The sequence below is a fragment of the Phocoena phocoena genome, chromosome 3 (assembly GCF_963924675.1).
Source record: "Phocoena phocoena chromosome 3, mPhoPho1.1, whole genome shotgun sequence".
NCBI classification, from domain to species: domain Eukaryota; kingdom Metazoa; phylum Chordata; class Mammalia; order Artiodactyla; family Phocoenidae; genus Phocoena; species Phocoena phocoena.
This window is the reverse complement of record NC_089221.1, coordinates 59,796,216-59,815,206: the sequence shown is the minus strand read 5'-3', so window position 1 is coordinate 59,815,206 and position 18,991 is coordinate 59,796,216. Positions and strand designations below refer to the sequence as shown.

The window sequence follows — 18,991 nt, the reverse complement described above, 5'->3', positions numbered from 1 at the left end:
CAGCACACATGTTAAAGCGTATTAAAAATGAAGAAATTGGGGGCTGCCTGGTTCATGGTGTAGCCTTTATTTGAGGGTAAAAATTGAGAGGGTTTTGTTTATTCAGAAATTCTCAAAATTGTGGTAAAAATAAGAGACAAACTACCCAGAGGGTATATCAAGTCAATATGTTAAATGAAAAATGTTGAAATGAATACTTATAATTCGCTTTCCTATATATTTTCCTGAAGGTTGACAAATTAGAAATAAAAACAGAAGAAATCTTGGGGAAGATAATATGCAGTTGGGGGCCATGAAGTTAATCAGAGTGACTTTGCCTGGGAATCTGTTATCAGGGTCTGCTCTTTTAAACTAACATATATTTGTTACGAAGGTTTTGTTATTTTAGCATCTTTTATTGTAGGGTAATCTGGGGAGGTTTCTCTGGCAAAGTATTCCTGTATTTTAGTGAGTTTGATGCCACTAAATTTATGATGCACCATTATTTTATATGCCATGTTGCCAATTCTAGTTGTATCAAGTAAGATTTGTCCTTATTTCAGAGATTTTAAAAGGGGGTAGTTTTTATAATGGGTGAAATGGGGTATTTGAATAGAAGATTCAAGGAGGAAAAGGAATCAGGGGATAGGTAACTGGGAAAGGAGCAGCAGTTGTAAAGGCCCTCCTGGGCCACTTGAAGGAATTCTAAGGAAGCCTGTATGGCTGGAGTGGAGTAGACAAGGGGGAAAGTAGTAGGAAAAGAAGGCAGAGAGGTTGTGGGACCTGACCATGTAGAGCCTTGTAGGTTATTATGAGTACTTTGGCTTTCATGCTGAGTGACATGGGAAGTTATTGGAGGCTTGAGCAGAGGAGTGATTTGATCCTTGTAACAGGATCACTTTTGGCTGCTGTGTTAAGAATAAATTGTAGGAGGCAGGAATGGAAGCAGGAAAATAAAATCAGGCAGCTGTAGGAGGCTATTGCAAGTAATCCAGTTGAGAGACAATGGTGGCTTGGACCAGAGTAGCATTGGTGAAGATTATGAGAAATGGTTGGATTCCAGATTTATTTTGAAGGTAGAGCAGACAAGATTTGCAGATTTGCTGATGAATTCCTTATGAGGTGTGAGGAAAATGAGGAGTCAGATGACTTCAGGTCTAAGCAACTAGTAGTTACCATTTACAGAAATGTGGAAGGAAGCCTGCAAGAGGAGAAGTTTAGGGAAGCGAATCAGCTGATCAGTTTTGGATATGTTGAGCTGCCTCTTAGGCACTGAAGAGAAGATGGAGGAGGCAATTAACTAAAAGTCAAGATATCAGGGAAGAGGGCCTGTTTGGAATTACAAGTTGTATATGTTTGTGTGTGCATGGATGTGCATGTATGATGTGTGTGTGTGTAAATTTATCTTTTGGTCCTCACATCATTGATTTCTTCAGAATTCCTTTTTTTTCCCCCCTGCCGTGTTTAGTCTTTGATTTTAATGTTAGAAGTTTTCTCAAATATTTGATGACATTGGTTCCCCTTAACAATGAGATGTAAGGAGAGATTAAGCAGCTGGCTGTCCGCATAGGACAGGGAGATCAGCTCAGTGCTATGAGACCACCTAGAGGGGTGGGATAGGGAGGGTGGGAGGGAAACACAAGAGGGAGGAGATATGTATATGTATAGCTGATTCACTTTGTTATAAAGCAGAAACCTACACACCATTGTAAAACAATTAGACTCCAATAAAGATGTTAAAAAAAAAAAAGCAGCTGGCTGTCAGAGGGGACTGTTGTGAGTAGAGAAAGGGTAGAGTTGACTACTGGTATCTTTTTATGTAACCTTTATTTTGAAATAATTTCATACGGAAAGGTTGTAAGAGTAATGTAGATAACTCCCATAAATACCTAGATTCACCAGTATTTTAACATTACAACATTTCTTTCATCATTCTTTCCCTCTACACACATACACATGCACACACATTTTTTTCTGGGTCATTTGAGAATACATTGCATACATCATACTTCTTTTCCCCTTAATACTTTAGTGTGTAATTTCCAAAAGAAAAGATATGCTCTTACTAAGTATGTACTTTGGCTATCAAATTCAGGAAGTTTTATATAATACCTTTTTCTAATTTACAGTATACATTTATCGCTTGTTCCAACAGTTTCCTTTATAGCATATTTTTTCCTTTCAGTACAGAATCCAGTCCAGAGTATATATTGCATTTAGTTGTCATGTCTCTTGGTTTATTTTAATCGGGAGCAGTTCCTTAGCCTTTCTTAGTCTGGCATGACACTCATATTTTTGAAAAATACAGGCCAATTATTTCATAGAATGTTATTCATTTGGGGTTTATCTTATAGTTTTTCATGGTTAGATTCAGGTTGTGCATCCCTGGCAAAATAGTACTAAAATGATGTGATGTCCTTCTCAGGGTATCACATCAGAGGCACATGTTTCTGTTTGCCTCTCATATGTGATGTTAATTTCAATCATCCAGTCAAGGGATTGTCCAGTTTTTCTGTTTATAGTGACTGTTTTTCTCCTTGAAATTAGAATGTAAGCTCCCTGGGAAGACATTTTAAGACCATGTTAAAAATCCTGTTCTTCATCAGAATTTTCACTTTTTGACTTAGTGACCATTTATGATGCCTGCCCCACCCAGTCGTTTCTGTGATTGCAAAATGGAGATCTTCCAGCTCTGTAAACCCCTTCCACATTTATCAGTCAGCATTCTACTGTTTCGTTTTTTAAAAACCCTCTCTTTTTGTCCTATTTGTTAATAGAATGGACTCATATATTCCTGAATTATTCAGTGAGCTACTGAATTATTCAATCCACTGCTGTACTTATGTATTTTGATGATCAAATTGCCCTTGATTTGGCTAATTGAAGTCCCTTAGAGTTGGTTCTTTGGTCCTTTCGACAGTCCCCCCATGACCACCTCCCCATCTCCAAAAGCACTTCCTTACCTTTAGGCTCAAGATTTTCCAAGTTCATTGTGTACCTTACCTGTTCCAGTCCTGGAATCAGCCATCTCTGGAAGCCTTGATTGCTTTGGGTAGGCAATGGTATCAGATTGGGGTGGGAGTGGGGGTCTTATTATTCAGTATAGACTTTGCCTTAATCTTCCTTCCTATTTTAAATGTTGCACCCTTTTTTTCAGCTTTCCTTGATCGCCGTTAGTTTAAGGGTTCCTTTAGTTCAACATACCCAAATAGAAAACCTCTAATCTTCTGCTAGAGGGATAATTGGGCTATTTTTAGAGATGGTATCTAGGCAGACTAATTGTTTCTTTCTTATAATCAGTCTTTCTGTTTGTAGCTTCAGAGGAACCTGGAGCTCCAAATTACTGATTCTCATTCTTTTATTCTTTCTGTGCTTCTGTGGCACAAATAAGCTTGCTACTTAGCCTGTCCTCCCCCACCGCTGTACACTTAGATGAGGCTGGTTCAGGGAGTTCTAAAAGAATATGGAGACTGGAACTGACTGCCACTGCCAGAGCTAAGGACCTTTGGTGGGCAGATGTTGAGGGGAAGCAGTAGACAAAGAAAAGCACATGTTTTTTCTACCTTCTTCCTGGCTGCCAGACTCCATCTAGCATATTGCCCATATTGGGAGAACCTAACAAAGGAGGCTAGCAGGGGAGAAATGTAGTTTGTAGCATCCCAGTCCAGTAGCACAAAACAGTATAGAAGGGTGGATTTAAAAAAACAATAGGCTAGGGCTTCCCTGGTGGCCCAGTGGTTGAGAGTCTGCCTGCTGATGCAGGGGACACGGGTTCTTGCCCCGGTCCGGGAAGATCCCACATGCCACGGAGCAGCTGGGCGCGTGAGCCATGGCCGCTGAGCCTGCGCATCCGGAGCCTGTGCTCTGCAGCGGGAGAGGCCACAACAGTGAGAGGCCCGTGTACCGCAAAACAAAAACAAAAAACAATAGGCTAATAAGTGGCATGCTCAAAATCTCCTCTCTGCTTTTGAAGAATGCCCTACCATGAGTCAGAGTAGGTTTCCCACATGAATCTGCAAAAGCCTGATACTCAATTTTCCCTCCCACCCCAGTATCCCTCCACCCACTGAACTCCCCTTAGTTAATATGAACATATGAATTAGGCTGAACCAATCAGACTGCTGTTACACTACCTTCCCTTACATCTACCCCTCCTTGTCTCCCTTAGCTCTACCTTGATTGTGGAGCAGAATCATATGGAGAAGCAGAGACAAGTTTTTCTTCTGATGATGCTGGCAGCTGCAGCATCCAGTCTGTGGTGGCAGCAGTGCCAGTAGTGGCTCACAAGGTCCTGAAGAGGAAGCAGCCCTGTCTATATAGCTGGCACCCACAGTGCAGTCTCAGCTGGGGTTCTCTTGCCTAATCTCCCCTGGTTCCTTTCCATTTCTGATCTCATTTATTCATATTTCTTAACAATGTAAGTTGCCTGATACCTTCTAAATAAATTCCTTTGCTTCTTGAGTAAGAATCATTTTCTGTTGCTTATAATTTAGAGTACTGATTGATTTATTTTGTTTGAATCTGATAGGATTTGACGATTTCCTTGTTAAAGAAGATTTAACATTTAGTATTTATTTGTAAAAAAGAGTTAGATGCTCTGCTTGGATAATTTAAAGTCTTTGACTTTAATCTCAGTGTTGGACAGATTATTTGGCAATGAGTAGAATAAGTGTCATCTTCATTATAGTGGTGGCACTGCGTGGCTAAAACTTCAACAGAAAAACCAGGCAGCGTCTTTCACCAGCAGAACCTGGGAAAGGTACCTGGTACAACCAGGGCTGCTGGAGAATGAGGGAACCCCACAAAAGAGAAGCCAAGAAGGGGAACTCAGAATTGTGTGTATAACCTCTGCCCAAGTCTCTGGCTGACTCCTGAACCATGCATGCATGAGGCAGTTGGAAAGCAGTCTGAAGTGTTACCTGAGTCACTGCTACCATGGCAGAGACTCGGGGGAGCTAAAACTCCTTTAAAGAAAACTGCCATTTTTTTAGCTGTAAGGACCAAAAGGGGCCCAGTTAATAAAATAATCTGGAAAAATAGAGCCTAAGAAGGGGAACCCCAGATTCTGAGTATAACACTCTGCCCAAATTTGTACCTGACCCCTCAGCAATGTGTATGCAGGCAGGACTGAAAGCTTTCTGAAATGAGGTCCTAGATGCTGCCCATTAAACGTACAACAGAATTGGCCATTTGAGTCTAAGCAAAAAGTTGCCTGCTAAAGCAAAAACATTAGTTTTCAGAGTAATATAACAGAATCCAGAATTCACAACCTAACATTCACAATGTCCAAGATCAACTCAAAATTACTCAACATACAAAGAGCCAGGAAATTGCAGCATGTTCTCAAGGGAAAAGACATGAATGAATGCGAAGTTCAAGATGAATTAGATGTTGGAATTATCTGACAGAGATTTTAAAGTAGCTTTTATATAATTATTTGAGGTAAAAGAAAATATGCTTATAATGAATGAAAAGGTAGGCAGTTTCAGCAGAGACAAAGAAAATATATAAAAGAACTAATGGGACTTTTAGAACTGAAAAGAATGATATCTGAAATGAAAAACATTCACTGTATAGGATTTATAGTACATAAAGATGACAGAAAATCAGGATTTTGAATTTAGAGCAAAAGAAGTCATTCTTATTAGTAGAGGTTTTGAGGTTTTTGTGTTTGTTTTTAAATGAACAGAACCTTAGGGATCTCTAGGGCAATTTCTAATTAAATGGGTTTTATGAGTCTCAAGAGGGAGAAAAGAGGGTAAAAAATTTTTTGAAGAAATTATATTAAAAAGCTTACCAAATTTGGTGAAAAATATAAATTTACAGATTCAAGAAGCTTAACAAACATGAAACAGGATAATCTTAGTAATCATAGTCAAACTGTAAAAACCAAAGTTAAAAAATTTTGCAAGTAGCCAGAGAGAAATAACATATATTGGGGGAGAGTGATTCAAATTACCATACACTTCTCATTAGAAACCATAGAGGCTAGAAGATACAACATGTTGAAAGAAAAAACTTTCCATTCACAATTCTGTATTCAATGAAAATATCCTTTAAAAATGAAATGAAATAAAGATGTTTTCAGATAAAGGAAAATTAAGAGAACCTGTTGTGGGCGGACCTGCATTACAAGAAATGCTGAAGGAAGTTTTTCATACTGAAGGGAAATACACCAAAGGCAAACTCAGATCTTTAGGAACTAATGAAGGGCATCAGAAAAAATAAATATATGGGTAAATATAGGATTATATTTTTCCCTCTTAATGCTTTTAAGATACAAAAAATGTGAATAAACCAATGTCTAAAAAATCTGAATTTGTTGATTTCCCCCCCCACCAAGAAAACACATCCATATAATTTCACCAGTATATTCTTTTCATATATTCAAAGAAATAATCCCAATCTTTACAAACTCTTTACAACATATATTATGTGGGCAGCATAACCATGACACCTAGGCTTGTCAAAGACATCGCAAGAATATAGAATTACAGCTCTGTATCTCTGGTAGACATAAATACTGTATTCCTTTACAAAATATTAGCAAATCAAATCCAATAGTATATAAAAAGGACCAACTGGGGTTTATTTCAGACATGCAAGGTTAATATAATTATATTAAATCAGTCATTTTAACTCACTGTATTAACAAACTAAAGACAAAAATTCATAACAAATTTCGGTAGAGGGAGACAGACAAGAAAAGAGAACTGTTTGACAAAATTCAATACTCCTTTAGATTGAAAATAAAAATTCTTAGGGAACTAGAAATAGAAATAACATCAACCTAATGAAGGGCATCCACAAAAACCCACAGCTGACATCATGCTTAATGGTGATATATTATGCCTTTCCCCTAAGATTAGAGATAGGGCAAGGATGTCTGCCCTTACCACTTCTGTTTAACATTGTACTGGACATCCTGGTCATTTCAGTAAGGGAAGGAAAAAGATATAAAAGGGCATAAAGGTCAGAAAGGCTGAAGTAAAACTATTTGCAGATGACATCATTGTTCTATAGATCAATGGTCCCCAACTTTTTTTGCACCAGGGACAGGTTTCGTGGGGGACAATTCTTCCATGGATGGGAGGGAGGGGAGGTTTCGAGATGATTCAAGCCTATTACATTTATTATGCACTTTATTTCTGTTATTATTACATTGTAATATATAATGAAATAATTATACAACTCACCATAATGCAGAATCAATGTGAGCCCTGAGCTTGTTTTCACTTGCCACTCACTGATGGGGTTTTGATAGGAGTCTGCAAGCAATTGATTTATTATGGTCTCTGTGCAGTCAGACCTCTCTCTGCTAATGATAATCTGTTATTTGCAGCCGCTCCCCAGTGCCAGCATCACTGCCTCACTCCCCCTCAGATCATCAGGCATTAGATTCTCATAAGGAGCACGCAGCCTAGATCCCTCGCGTGTGCAGGTCACGGTAGGGTTTGCCATCCTATGAGAATCTAAGGCCACCACTGATCTGACAGGGGGCGGAGCTCAGGCCGTAACGCGAGCGATGGGGAGCGGCTGTAAATACAGAAGAAGCTTTGCTCACTTGCCCGGCCCTCGTCTCCTGCTGTGCAGCCCAGTTTCTAACAGGCCAAGGACCGGTACCATTCCGTGGCCCAGGGGTTGGGGACTCCTGCTGTAGATTCCTTCAGATTTATTAGGTAAACAGCTTTTAGAACTACTATGTGAATTTTGCAAGTTTGTAGAACATAAGGTTAATATACAATTATGAAATGTGTTATCATATGCTGTAAGCAAACTGAATTTTTAAAGCAATTTCACATACAGTAGCATAAAAAAATACTTTAGGAATCAGTCTAACATTGTATACTGTACTTTGTACACTGTAAACTGCAAACTGTGTGAGCTTGTCAAGATAAAGAAGACCTAAATAATTGGAGAGATATTATGTCCATAGATTAGAAGGCTCAGCATTAAGATATCACATCTTACCGTATTAATCTATAGAAAATCTAAGATATTAATGCAATTGGTACTAAAATTTTTCTGGAAATATATATTATGCAATGCAAACTGCCTAGGCTAGCCAAAGCAATTTTTAAAGAGCATAGTTTGAGGACTTAACACCACATGATTTCAAGACTTGCTATTAAGCAACAATAATCAAAACAGTGTTATTGGAGTAAGAATAGTCATTTAGATCAATGGAACAGAATAGAGAGTCCATAATTAAGCCAAGCAAGGATGTGGAGTAACTAGACTTTGATAGACTGCTGGTAAGAATGTAAAATGGTGCAGCTACTTTTGGCATTTCCTTAAAGTTAACTGTATACCTATTTTATGAGTCAGCCAGCCCATTCCTAGGTCAAAAGAGGAGAAAATTTATGCCCAAAGACATGAATTTTCACAAAAAATTTATTCACAATTCCAAAACCTGTAAATAGTTGTCCAACAACAGGTGTGAATGAATAAGTAGAATATGTTACATCCAGCATAATTTGCTCAGCAATAAAAAGAATGAGCTATAAGACAACAGCAATATGAATGAATCTCAAAATTGTTATACTGAGTAAAAACAGTATATACTATCTGATTCAATTTATATACATTTAGAAAAAATGAAAACAAATATACAGTGAAAGAAAGCAGATCATTGGTTTCTGGAAGCTGGTGACAGAGGAAGAAATGTTCTGCAGACAAGCATGAGCAATCCTTGGGGGGTTATGGAAATGAAAACATTTCCATCTTGACTGTAGCAGTGATTTCATGGTTATATGCAAGTGAAAAAAACATTGAATTGTACTATTTTTTAATTAATTTATTTATTTTCTGGCCATGCCGCGCGGCATGTAGCATCTTAGTTCCCCAACCAGGGATCAGACCCGCGCCCCCTGCATTGGAATCGTGGAGTCTTAACCACCCGACTACCAGGGAAGTCCTGAATTGTACACTTTAAATGGAAAAGTTTATTGTACGTTAATTATATACCAACAAAGTTTATTAAAAATTTGGTTGACTTTCTTTGAATTTCTAGCTAAATCTTCCTACACTCTCTCCACTGAGTTTAACTTTTTAGATAATCTTTTCATTCTACTTTTCTCCCACTAGAGAAATCCTTTCTGAAGCATCCTGTTATACTTTTCTAATCTAGACTTTTCTGTCTTCTGCATAATTCTGCTGCTGGCATTTTCCTTAATGTCCTCCTGGGAAGTCCCTTTGCTGCTTCTTTTCCTGGATCTCAATTGCCTCTTACTTCTCTTGGTTACTCCTTCATTTTGGTGAAGCATATCTTCCAGTTCTGAAAGGTAATTATTTCTTCATCTTCACGGTTTAGACTTTTCATACTGATTAAGGGCCTGAGTAGGAAACCCTTAAATATTATTACTATATTATTACTTTTTTTTATTACTATTACTATTTTCTCTTGGATTACTTAGTTTTCCTATAGAAGGAAATATAGGAATCTTCCTTATAGGCAGAAGGAGGTAGAATGAGCAAGCATGGGTGCCAGCCTTCTGGGAGTCAAGTAAGGGGAGGAATCCTTTAACATGAATACTTTTCCTTAACTGCTCTTTTTCCTTTCCTCCTGCTGTGGAGGAATGTCCCTTCTTCTTATACCTAATATCATCTCTCTGAGAGGTGGGGCCTCTAATGTTACTGCACAGAGGGATGGGCAAATGGGGTTCCAGGGGTCTAGTTGCACCTTTTTTTTTTTTTTTTTTTTTTGCGTTACGCGGGCCTCTCAATGTTGTGGCCTCTCCCGTTGCAGAGCACAGGCTCCGGACGCGCAGGCTCAGTGGCCATGGCTCACGGGCCTAGCCGCTCCGCGGCATGTGTGATCTTCCCAGACCGGGGCACGAACCTGTGTCCCCTGCATCGGCAGGCGGACTCTCAACCACTGCGCCACCAGGGAAGCCCTAGTTGCACCTTTTAATGACTTTTGATCAGTTCTGTTTTCAGCTCTCCCCATGCCTTTATCTTTAGGACTACTTGATGCCTCCAATACAAATTGGCTTGTTTTGTCTTCTTTTCCCTTGTAGATGTTTACTTTTCAGCATTTTCAGGCCTGCTAATTCATTTATCACATTCCAACTTTAAATTTTGTTGGTAACTTTTTTTCTTCTTCTTCTTTGTGGATTTATGCCTCTTTTGTTCCTATAAGATTCTTTTGATAGTGGATGTTGTGACATATATTAAAGCCTTAATTCTCATTGTGATGGTAATTTGGAGATGAGGCCTTTGGGACATAATTGGGTTTAGATGAGGTAATGATAGTAAAGCCCCCATGGTGAAACTGGTGCCTTTATGAGGGAATGAAGAGACCAGAGAGCTCTCTCTCCTCCATATGAGGACACATGTAGAAGGCAGCCATCTGTAAACCAGGAAGAGGGCCCTCACTGAGTGCCCTCCCACGCTGACACCCTGATCTTGGACCAACCTCCAGAACTGTGAGAAATTTCTGTTAAAGCTACCCAGTCTGTGGTATTTTTGTTATAGTGGCCCTAAGAACTAACAAGACAGGCAAAGAGTGGATATAAATGCCATTTCACCTTTTGGTTTATTTTTCATCCTTAACAGTGAATGTTGTCATGATAAAGAATGAGGCCCACCTACATTTTCCTTTATGTAGTTCGCTTTCTTCCATAGCATGCATTCTCATTCTCAGTGGGGGCTGATACTTGGTTCTTGGGAAAGTGAAATAATCTTAGATATTACAATATCTAAGTGGCCCTCCAGGAAGAACCTACTGAACAAAATCTTAATTCTTACTGTTTACTTTCTCTCACTAAAGAGAATTTATTTTTCTCAGGGTGGGGGGTGATAATGCAAAAAGCTTGAGAAACATTGTTCCTATAGCATTTTCTTTATTCTTAAATAAACTAATTTCACAGAATAAGTCTTCAAATTGATTTTTCCTGGGCATAGTATGTCTGATCTGTAACTTGAATATTTTATTTAAAGAAAAGATAGTATCCTTGAATTTTTTGTTACACTTGTTAAATTTTCCCCTTTCAAAACACCAGTTAAATATTTGCTTGACCTCCTTCTTCACTCATTATTATATTTCTTTCACTTTGTATTTTTCTCAGGTCTGTTCACCATGCCCCTTTTAGCTTTGTTTGCTTTTTGTTTGTTTGTTTGTTTGCTTTTTATTGCTGCTTCTGATGTGGTTTCAACTCATTTCTTTTTTCTTAGCTCCATCAGCTTATTTTTCATTGCCTGCTGCTTTATCTCTTCCTTAAAGTTTATGGTTTGTTTTTTTTCCTGAAGATAGCTCATGTCATCTCTTACAGTCTACCACCTCTTGTAGTTTTCATCTACTTTTGGCCTTTATACCTTATTTGTTTCCTTCTAATAATCGTCTGTCAGGGCTAGGACTAGGATGAGACCAATGAGGGGCTAACCTCAGTTGTAAAATGTAAGAGAGCATCAAAAAACTCAGTAATCAAGATAAATATTATTTTAATGCATATTTTTGGAGTAATGCATAATGAACAAAACAATGAAATTCTAAATAAAGACAAGATCAGTTGTGTTTGAATGAAGCAGTCTATCTATAGTAGTTCCCTCACCCCACCCTTTATCAGCAGTTTTGATTTCTGCAGTTTTAGTTACCTTCAAGGTCTGAAAGTATTAAATGGAAGATTCCAGAAATAAACAATTCATAAGTTTTAAATTGTATGTTATTTTAAGTAGCATAATGAAAACTCTTATGTGCTGCTCTGTCCCTACCAGGGCGTGGCGCATTCCTTTGTCCAGTATATCCATGCTGTATATACTTCCTGCTCATTAATACCTGTATAGGAAAATACATAGTACAGTTGACCCTTGAACAACGAAGGTTTGAACTGCACAGGTCCACTTATACTCGGAATTTTTTCAGTAGTAAATACTACTTACAGTACTACCCAATCCAAGAGTAGTTGAATCCAAGGTTGGTGAGCCCCAGATGCAGAGGACTGACTGTAAGACGCTTGGGCTTTCTACTGTGCAGAGGGTCCACGTCCCTAATCGCAGTATCGTTTATGGGTAAGCTGTATCTATAGGGTTTGGTACTATCTGTGGTTTCAGGTATCCACTGGGGGTCTTGGAATGTATTCCTCTTAGGTAAAGGGAGACTGTTGTATTATGTGTTTAAGGGGGTTGTGTGTGTGTGTTGAGACATGATGTAAGCTTTATTGTCTAGACTTTGATTTATCCCCCTAAACACACCTCAACAAATCTGTCATTTCTTTTGCCTTGTAGACTTAGCTTCCTACACTTATTCACTTTTTAGGGATTCAAGCCTTCTGTGTTATTCACAAACTCCCTATCACCTGAAAATTGGTACATCTCTTTTCTCTGCCACCTATCTCTCAGATTGTTGATGGTAGAAATGGCTACTTTGTGTACACTTTCTGCCAACTCTGTCTCTTTGAGCAGATATTGAGATATTGCATCTCATAAATGTATGACATTCAAATGAAATTTTCAAATTCTTTAATTCTAGATTTGTAGACTGTCATTTTATTCCATTCCTATGTGTAACTTTATCTATTAAAAGCTTAAAGTTCTCCATATATCGAAACTTTGAAACATAGAGAGAAGAAATCATAATTGATATACTTAACAGATTTAGTAATGGCAAAGTTTACTTATGTTGATTTCAGGTTTTATTAAGTCACTCACACCCAGAGAAGGCTTAATAGCAGGTTCCTGTTTTTAGGAATATTTAAAATGTGGCATTGGGCTCTCTGGAAGATTGTGAGGAAATTTTGAAGGTATAAAAGCTGGGAAAAGTATTTGCTGGAGAAACTAGTAAATTTCTAACTATAGGCGGCCCTCCATATCCACTGGCTCAGCATCTGCAGATAAGGAGGGCTGACTGTACTGAGCCATTTAGATAAGGGACTTAGGGATCTGAAATTTTGGTATCCGAGGGGAGCCCTCGAAACAGTCCCCTGCAAAAAACAAGGGACGACTGTTATATGTATTACTTCTTTTTATTTTCTAAAGCTTTAATGAGAATATTGAACATAATATAAAATAAACATTTTTAGGAATAGTCACTAGAAATATAATAATCATTATGAAGTAAAAATTTAAAAACCTCTCTGCTTTTTAGAACAGTAGACTGATCAGATAAATTGTTTACTTAGTTCTTCAGATAGTATATATGCTTCCCTTCCTCCAGGAAGCTTTTCTCAATAACTGGATTCCATTCTTAAGATTTAAGAATATTTGGCTTTCAGTTAAATTTATAGTCATTATATTTATGAGTGTTAAATGTTGTATTTTATGTATTTCTGTGTTCATAATTATTGAAGCGGGGTATGCATTGTCTTGTTTTTTCCTTTTTTCTCTGTAGCACACTCTATCTCTCACTGTAGTCCTAACTATGATGCCCATCACATAGTGATTCAGAAAGTTTAACTTGTATCCTTCAGCCAGTCAGAATCATGAATTGTTGTCTTAATCTTAAAAGAGAAATTGTTTCATAGGCTAAAGACATTGTGGAATTATCTCATATTGTTTTTGTTAAACTGATAAGGAGATAAAAGATTGATGCTGTCAAAGGGGGAAAGAGTAAACACAGTATGTAGATTGTGTTCAGCAAATAAGTTTATTGTTACATTGACCAGAGAGGATTCTCTGTCCTCTAAGGCTAAGATTGTTCACAGGAGAGGAAATTGATTGTGCTTTATCCAGTAGAAGAAGTGGTGGTATTTGTGAAATAGATCCTGTCATATTTGAACTTATTCATTGGTGGAAAAACAAGTATATAAAATATTTATTTTATATATTCTTGTGAAGAATGTGAAACGCTGAACCAAATAGTTGACATTTTTACTAATGTTTACATTTTGATGGAAGCAGTTTCCTCTAGCTATCTAACATAGGTCTGATGTAAAGTTCATTTTATTTTTGCTTTTCACTGGAAGCTCTCCTGGCTGTTGCGATCCAAGATGTGTAAAAACCTAGAAGTTAATTTGAAATACTTGGGAGGAACTGTTAATGTTATAAAAATATCTTGTTTATCAAATGTAATGAAATAAAACTATTGATGATGAGAATTTACTTTTGAATAATGGAGGCAGGAAAAAAATTAGTAAACGTCTTTCATAAAACTTACTTTGGCCCTTTTTAAAATTGTGCTTTCAGTAGTATTCTCACTAAACTAACTCAAAGAATTTGAAAAATATCTTTTTTTTTTTAATATGTTTGTAGTTTGTGTCAACTCACTTGTGGGAATAGTGAATGAAACTTAGTTTTTGGTAACTATGCCCTTGTGCTCTTTATTTGAAATATCTTCAAAAAAATTATTTGAGTAGAAAAATAAAAGAATAACAAGAATCTCCCACCAGCTAGAATGGGTAAGTTCATGTTTTTGCTGTAGGGTGTAGCACTTCTAAGAAATATAATTAACTTTGCTTTTTTTCTCCTTTTTGTCCACAGCCTCATGATTTTGATGAATGTCGCTTTGATATTAGTGTAAATGATAGTGTTTGGTATCTTCGTGCTCAGGATCCAGATCACAGACAGCAGTGGATAGATGCCATTGAACAGCACAAGGTGGGTCTCCAATGTTTACCTGTCCGTAGAGACCTAGGCAAGAGACTGGTGGTAACTCCTTTAAAATAACTTTGAGATGTATATATGTTCCTGAAAAGTTGAACATGATTGTGGTAAAGATTAAAGTGGTACAGATGTAAATTTTTGAAATAATTTTATTTCTAACACTTGAGTTACACTAAGGGAATTTTCTGTGATAAGTATTTTTAATTGTTATTAAAACAAAATATGCCCTTTTATATAAAACAAATTTGGTTTTTATATTTAGGGTTTGCTTCATAGTGAATGCCTTTTATATGATCTGGATAAAAGGATTCTTAAAATAACATCAAATTTTAAAATCCTAATATTTGAAAGCTTCAGTGTTAATTTTTGTTGTCATTTGTAACCATTTGGGTATATTCTTAGTATAAACATTTGTAAATTGTTAAATTTTTGTAAATATGAAATTTTCTAGTAAACCTTGAGAAAGTCTTCCTTACCTAAATGTATGAGCCATATTCTTGTAATTTAAAGCTAGTTTTTGACTTCTGCTATGAATAATTGGTAAGTAGACTAAAGAAATACATGATATTAATAAGTATGCATTATTAGCTAATTCAGTATATCATGGTAAAACAAGGAATAGGGAAAGTTATAAATTCACCATGCCACTCCTGATTGTGGCTTAAGAAAACTTTGGACTTGTTCATATACTTGTCTGTACTTGTTCATTTGGGTTTCACAGAGTTTAGTTGAAACACCTGTTTTGGTTATTTAACAGGCACAAAACATCTACACACAGAAACACAACAAGAAAAACCAGTCTGACCTGGGATACTACAGGCACATTCTTCTTGATATTGATCATGCATTGGCTTTTATTTCTTGATTATGAATTTTTCCCAGCCTAAAGAAATCTGACTGTGTAATGCTTTCTTTTTCTCCTTGTTTTAGCTTTAGAGTTATATTGCTTTAAAACATTTTGTGAATCTTAGTTATCTTGATATTATTACCTCAGAAAACAGTCTAAAAATGAGAAACAGTTTTCTTTTATTTAAAAGTGATGAGCCGATAGCTAAGACATGGAAGCAACATAAATGTCCATCAACAGATGAGTGGATAAAGAAGATGTGGTATATATATACAATGGAATATTACTCAGCCATAAAAAGAATGAAATATTGCCATTCGCAGCAATATGGATGGACCTAGAGATAATCATACTAAGTGAAGGAAGTCAGATAGAGGAAGACATATTTTATGATATCACTTATATGTGAAATCTAAAAAGAAGATACAAATGAACTTACTTACGAAACACAGACTCACAGACATAGAAAACAACTTATGATGACCAGTGGGGAAAGGAGAGGGGGAGGGATAAATTAGGAGTATGGGATTAACAGATATACACCACTATATATAAAATAAACAACAGAGATTTACTGTATAGCACTGGGAGCTATATTCAGTATCTCATAATAACCTGTAATGGAAAAGAATCTGAAGCTGTATAGCTGAATTAATACAATATTGTAAGTCAACTGTAGTTAAATAAAAATTTAAAATAAAAATAAATAAATAAAAGAGAGATGAACTAGAATTCCAGAATCTCAGTGCTTTGGAGCTGGGCTTACTTGGATACAAGACACTGCAGCCTCTGCCATGTACGACATATGTGACCTTGCCTGACAATTCACTTCTTCTAAATGTGTTTAAGAACACATGAAATAATATATGTAAGGTTACTTACCAGAGTGGCTGATGCCTTTTCCCATTTATGACACAGTGGAAAAAGAAAGGGTTTTGGGAGTCACAACTAAATTCACTAAAATTATACCATGTTTTTTATGGATGAAGAGTTCTACATTCAATGAGAGTTGCTAAATGTGCATATAAGGAGAGTGGCCTATTTTGTGTAGTTAATCAGGGCCAGCCCTCTTCCTAGTGATTAAAGACATTATTAAGTAGAACTAATTTATATGTTTATATCTGAGATGACCTTTAAAGGCTTAATGCTAGTTTTCTCTGTTTTAATTAAGCGTATGTTATTTTGCTCATTCTTCTTAGTAAAGCTGATTCAGGAATCTTTGCAGGTTCTCGTTTTATTTTTTCTCCTTGGATGTAGAATGATGCATAAAGCATATATTTCTTCCATATCATTGATTTCTTTGCACCCTTGAATAATGGATAGAATATAATCTTTGGGTCTCCCTCAGAGTATTGTGACTTAATGCTCGATAACAGATTTTTGGTGAATTTAAGTTTAGAGAATAGGTTCAACAACAGCGTTCCAGATACATTGTATAAGCTTTCTGATTTCTAAATATGGTTTATTCATAGACAAGGAGAAATCATTGTTAATTGTTATTCTTATTAGTACTTATTTAATTTTAATGTAAAACATGTGATATGTACCAATTAAACAACATATCAGTGAAAATTTAAATTGAATTTGAATTCTAAAAATAAATTGAGTTCTTAAACTAACATAGGAGGGAGAAAATTCAAGAGCTATCACCAAACATAACCAGCAAAGTTTTCTTTTTTTTTTTTCCCCCCATAGATCAGGAACAGGGAGGTAGTGAGGAGGTGCATCCTGATTCATTCTTCAAAATCACTTAAGACTATTAATGTGGAACCTAAGTTTAGTAATTTTACTATTTAAGCAAGCATTCTTATATTGATATTCAAAATTAAAATCAAATTGTTAAGGCATGATGATGATGATGGTGATAGGAGCTGCTGTTTATTGAGGGTCACCAAGTACTAATTATTGTATTATGTACTTCATGTGCTTTATTTTCTGTCTACTATCCTGAGAGATGAGGGAAATATTGTTTTACAGACAAGGAAACAGGCTTAGATTAAACTTAAGTAACTTGCCAGAGATTATACTACTTTTTGGCTAGTGGCTACCTAGGATTCAATTTTATGTTGATTGTGCTTTCTATCAGTTACCATTGGCAGAATGTTTGAAAATAATTCCCATAGGCTCACCTCCTGCAGGTTAGAGTGTGTCATCTGAGTTCTGCTACCATATATATACAAGATAAATATGAACACATCTTTCTGCCCGTGGATTGCCGTAACAACGTTTTATTGTAGTGTTTAAGCACTGGATACTGGTGCCTGACACATGGGGTTAAATCCTGGCACTATTACATAATAGTTGTGTGACCTTGGTAGATTACTTAAAGGAGAAGAGATGACATAATGCAGTATATACCCCCCCACACATCTCCCCACAAAAAACAAACAAGCAAGCAAAATAACCAAATTGTGATAAATCAAGAATATTGTATAATAATGTGTAATATTCCCATCATTCCACCTCACTCACTTCAATTCAGAGTTACTTCCATGGCACCACCTGTCCTTATGATGGCCAGACAGGACACTTGGAACAGCGGACCTGTCTTTTTCTCTTCTCATGTCATCACATAGTCCCTCATTGCCTTTGCTATTAGGCCTTTGTTAGGGCTTCCCTGATAGGTTTTAGCTGGAGAAATTGGAGGTTTCTATTCTTTTGTTTCCAGGAAGCTGTTATGCTCATTATAATAACCTTTATATATCAGTCAGTTTCACATACATACATACATACCAGGAGTTCTAAATATTTTATAGAACCTCTTCAACAATAATAATATGGTAGAGGTGATGATGATGATAAACTTTTTTGAGGATTAGAGTGTGCCAGATATAGTGATAAACACTATACACTTTATCTCATTTTACTCTCACAATCTTATGAGGTTAACATTATTGTTCTGTTTTTACTGATTAGGAAATTGAGACATAGAGTGGTTAAGTAATTTGTCCAAGGTTAAACTGCTAATTAGTGATGGAGCCAGCATTCAGACCCAGGTCTGTATGACCTGAGAACCAGAGCTTTTATCCAGCAAGCACTTCTGCCAATCCTATAAGTATGTATTCATGGGAAATATATTTTGTTGACTTAACTCATGGGCTTCTTCAGTCACAAGGTTCATATATTTTTTTTATTTTCTTCATATCTCTGGTGTTCGTTTTGGACCATAAAGGCTCAGAGTTACAACTTCTATGTAGGAATTAGCACAGCATTGGACACATAAATTTTCCAGTTGAAATAACTTACAGTATTGTAAAACAGGTTTTATGAGGGAAATGTGTAATTTTTGGAGGTTTTTTTTTTTTCACCCTTTTATCTTCATGGTTGGTGTTAGAATGATCACTGACAGAAATACACTAGGGTTCTATGTTCTTTGTCTAGCTCTGTTGTTTTGTCCTCCTTGGTATTCATTCCAGCATAACTTGCTCAGTACAAGCGAAGTTTTAAAAAGATGATTCTATGATTTAAATTTTCTCAATATATTAGAAATTGTATAGTTCACTGTGACATTAGACAAGTAGTCCCTGTGGAAGAAAGGTATTTCTGAGGTCATTGTTAAATTCAAAGATTCTATTTTAATTTAAAATACGGAAAAGGGCATATGTATACCAGACCAGTAATTTTATT

At 36.4% G+C, this 18,991-nt stretch overlaps 1 protein-coding gene across 4 annotated transcripts in view; it reads left to right on the top strand.

The window, feature by feature from the left end:
* Nucleotides 1-18,991, top strand: part of CERT1 (ceramide transporter 1) — a 125,670-nt gene that overhangs the window by 23,953 nt on the left and 82,726 nt on the right. For all 4 annotated transcript variants that reach the window (XM_065873448.1, XM_065873447.1, XM_065873446.1 and 1 more), the window contains one exon: nucleotides 14,395-14,511. In XM_065873448.1, coding sequence (XP_065729520.1) covers nucleotides 14,395-14,511 — 117 coding nt within the window. The remainder of the gene's footprint in view (nucleotides 1-14,394; nucleotides 14,512-18,991) is intronic.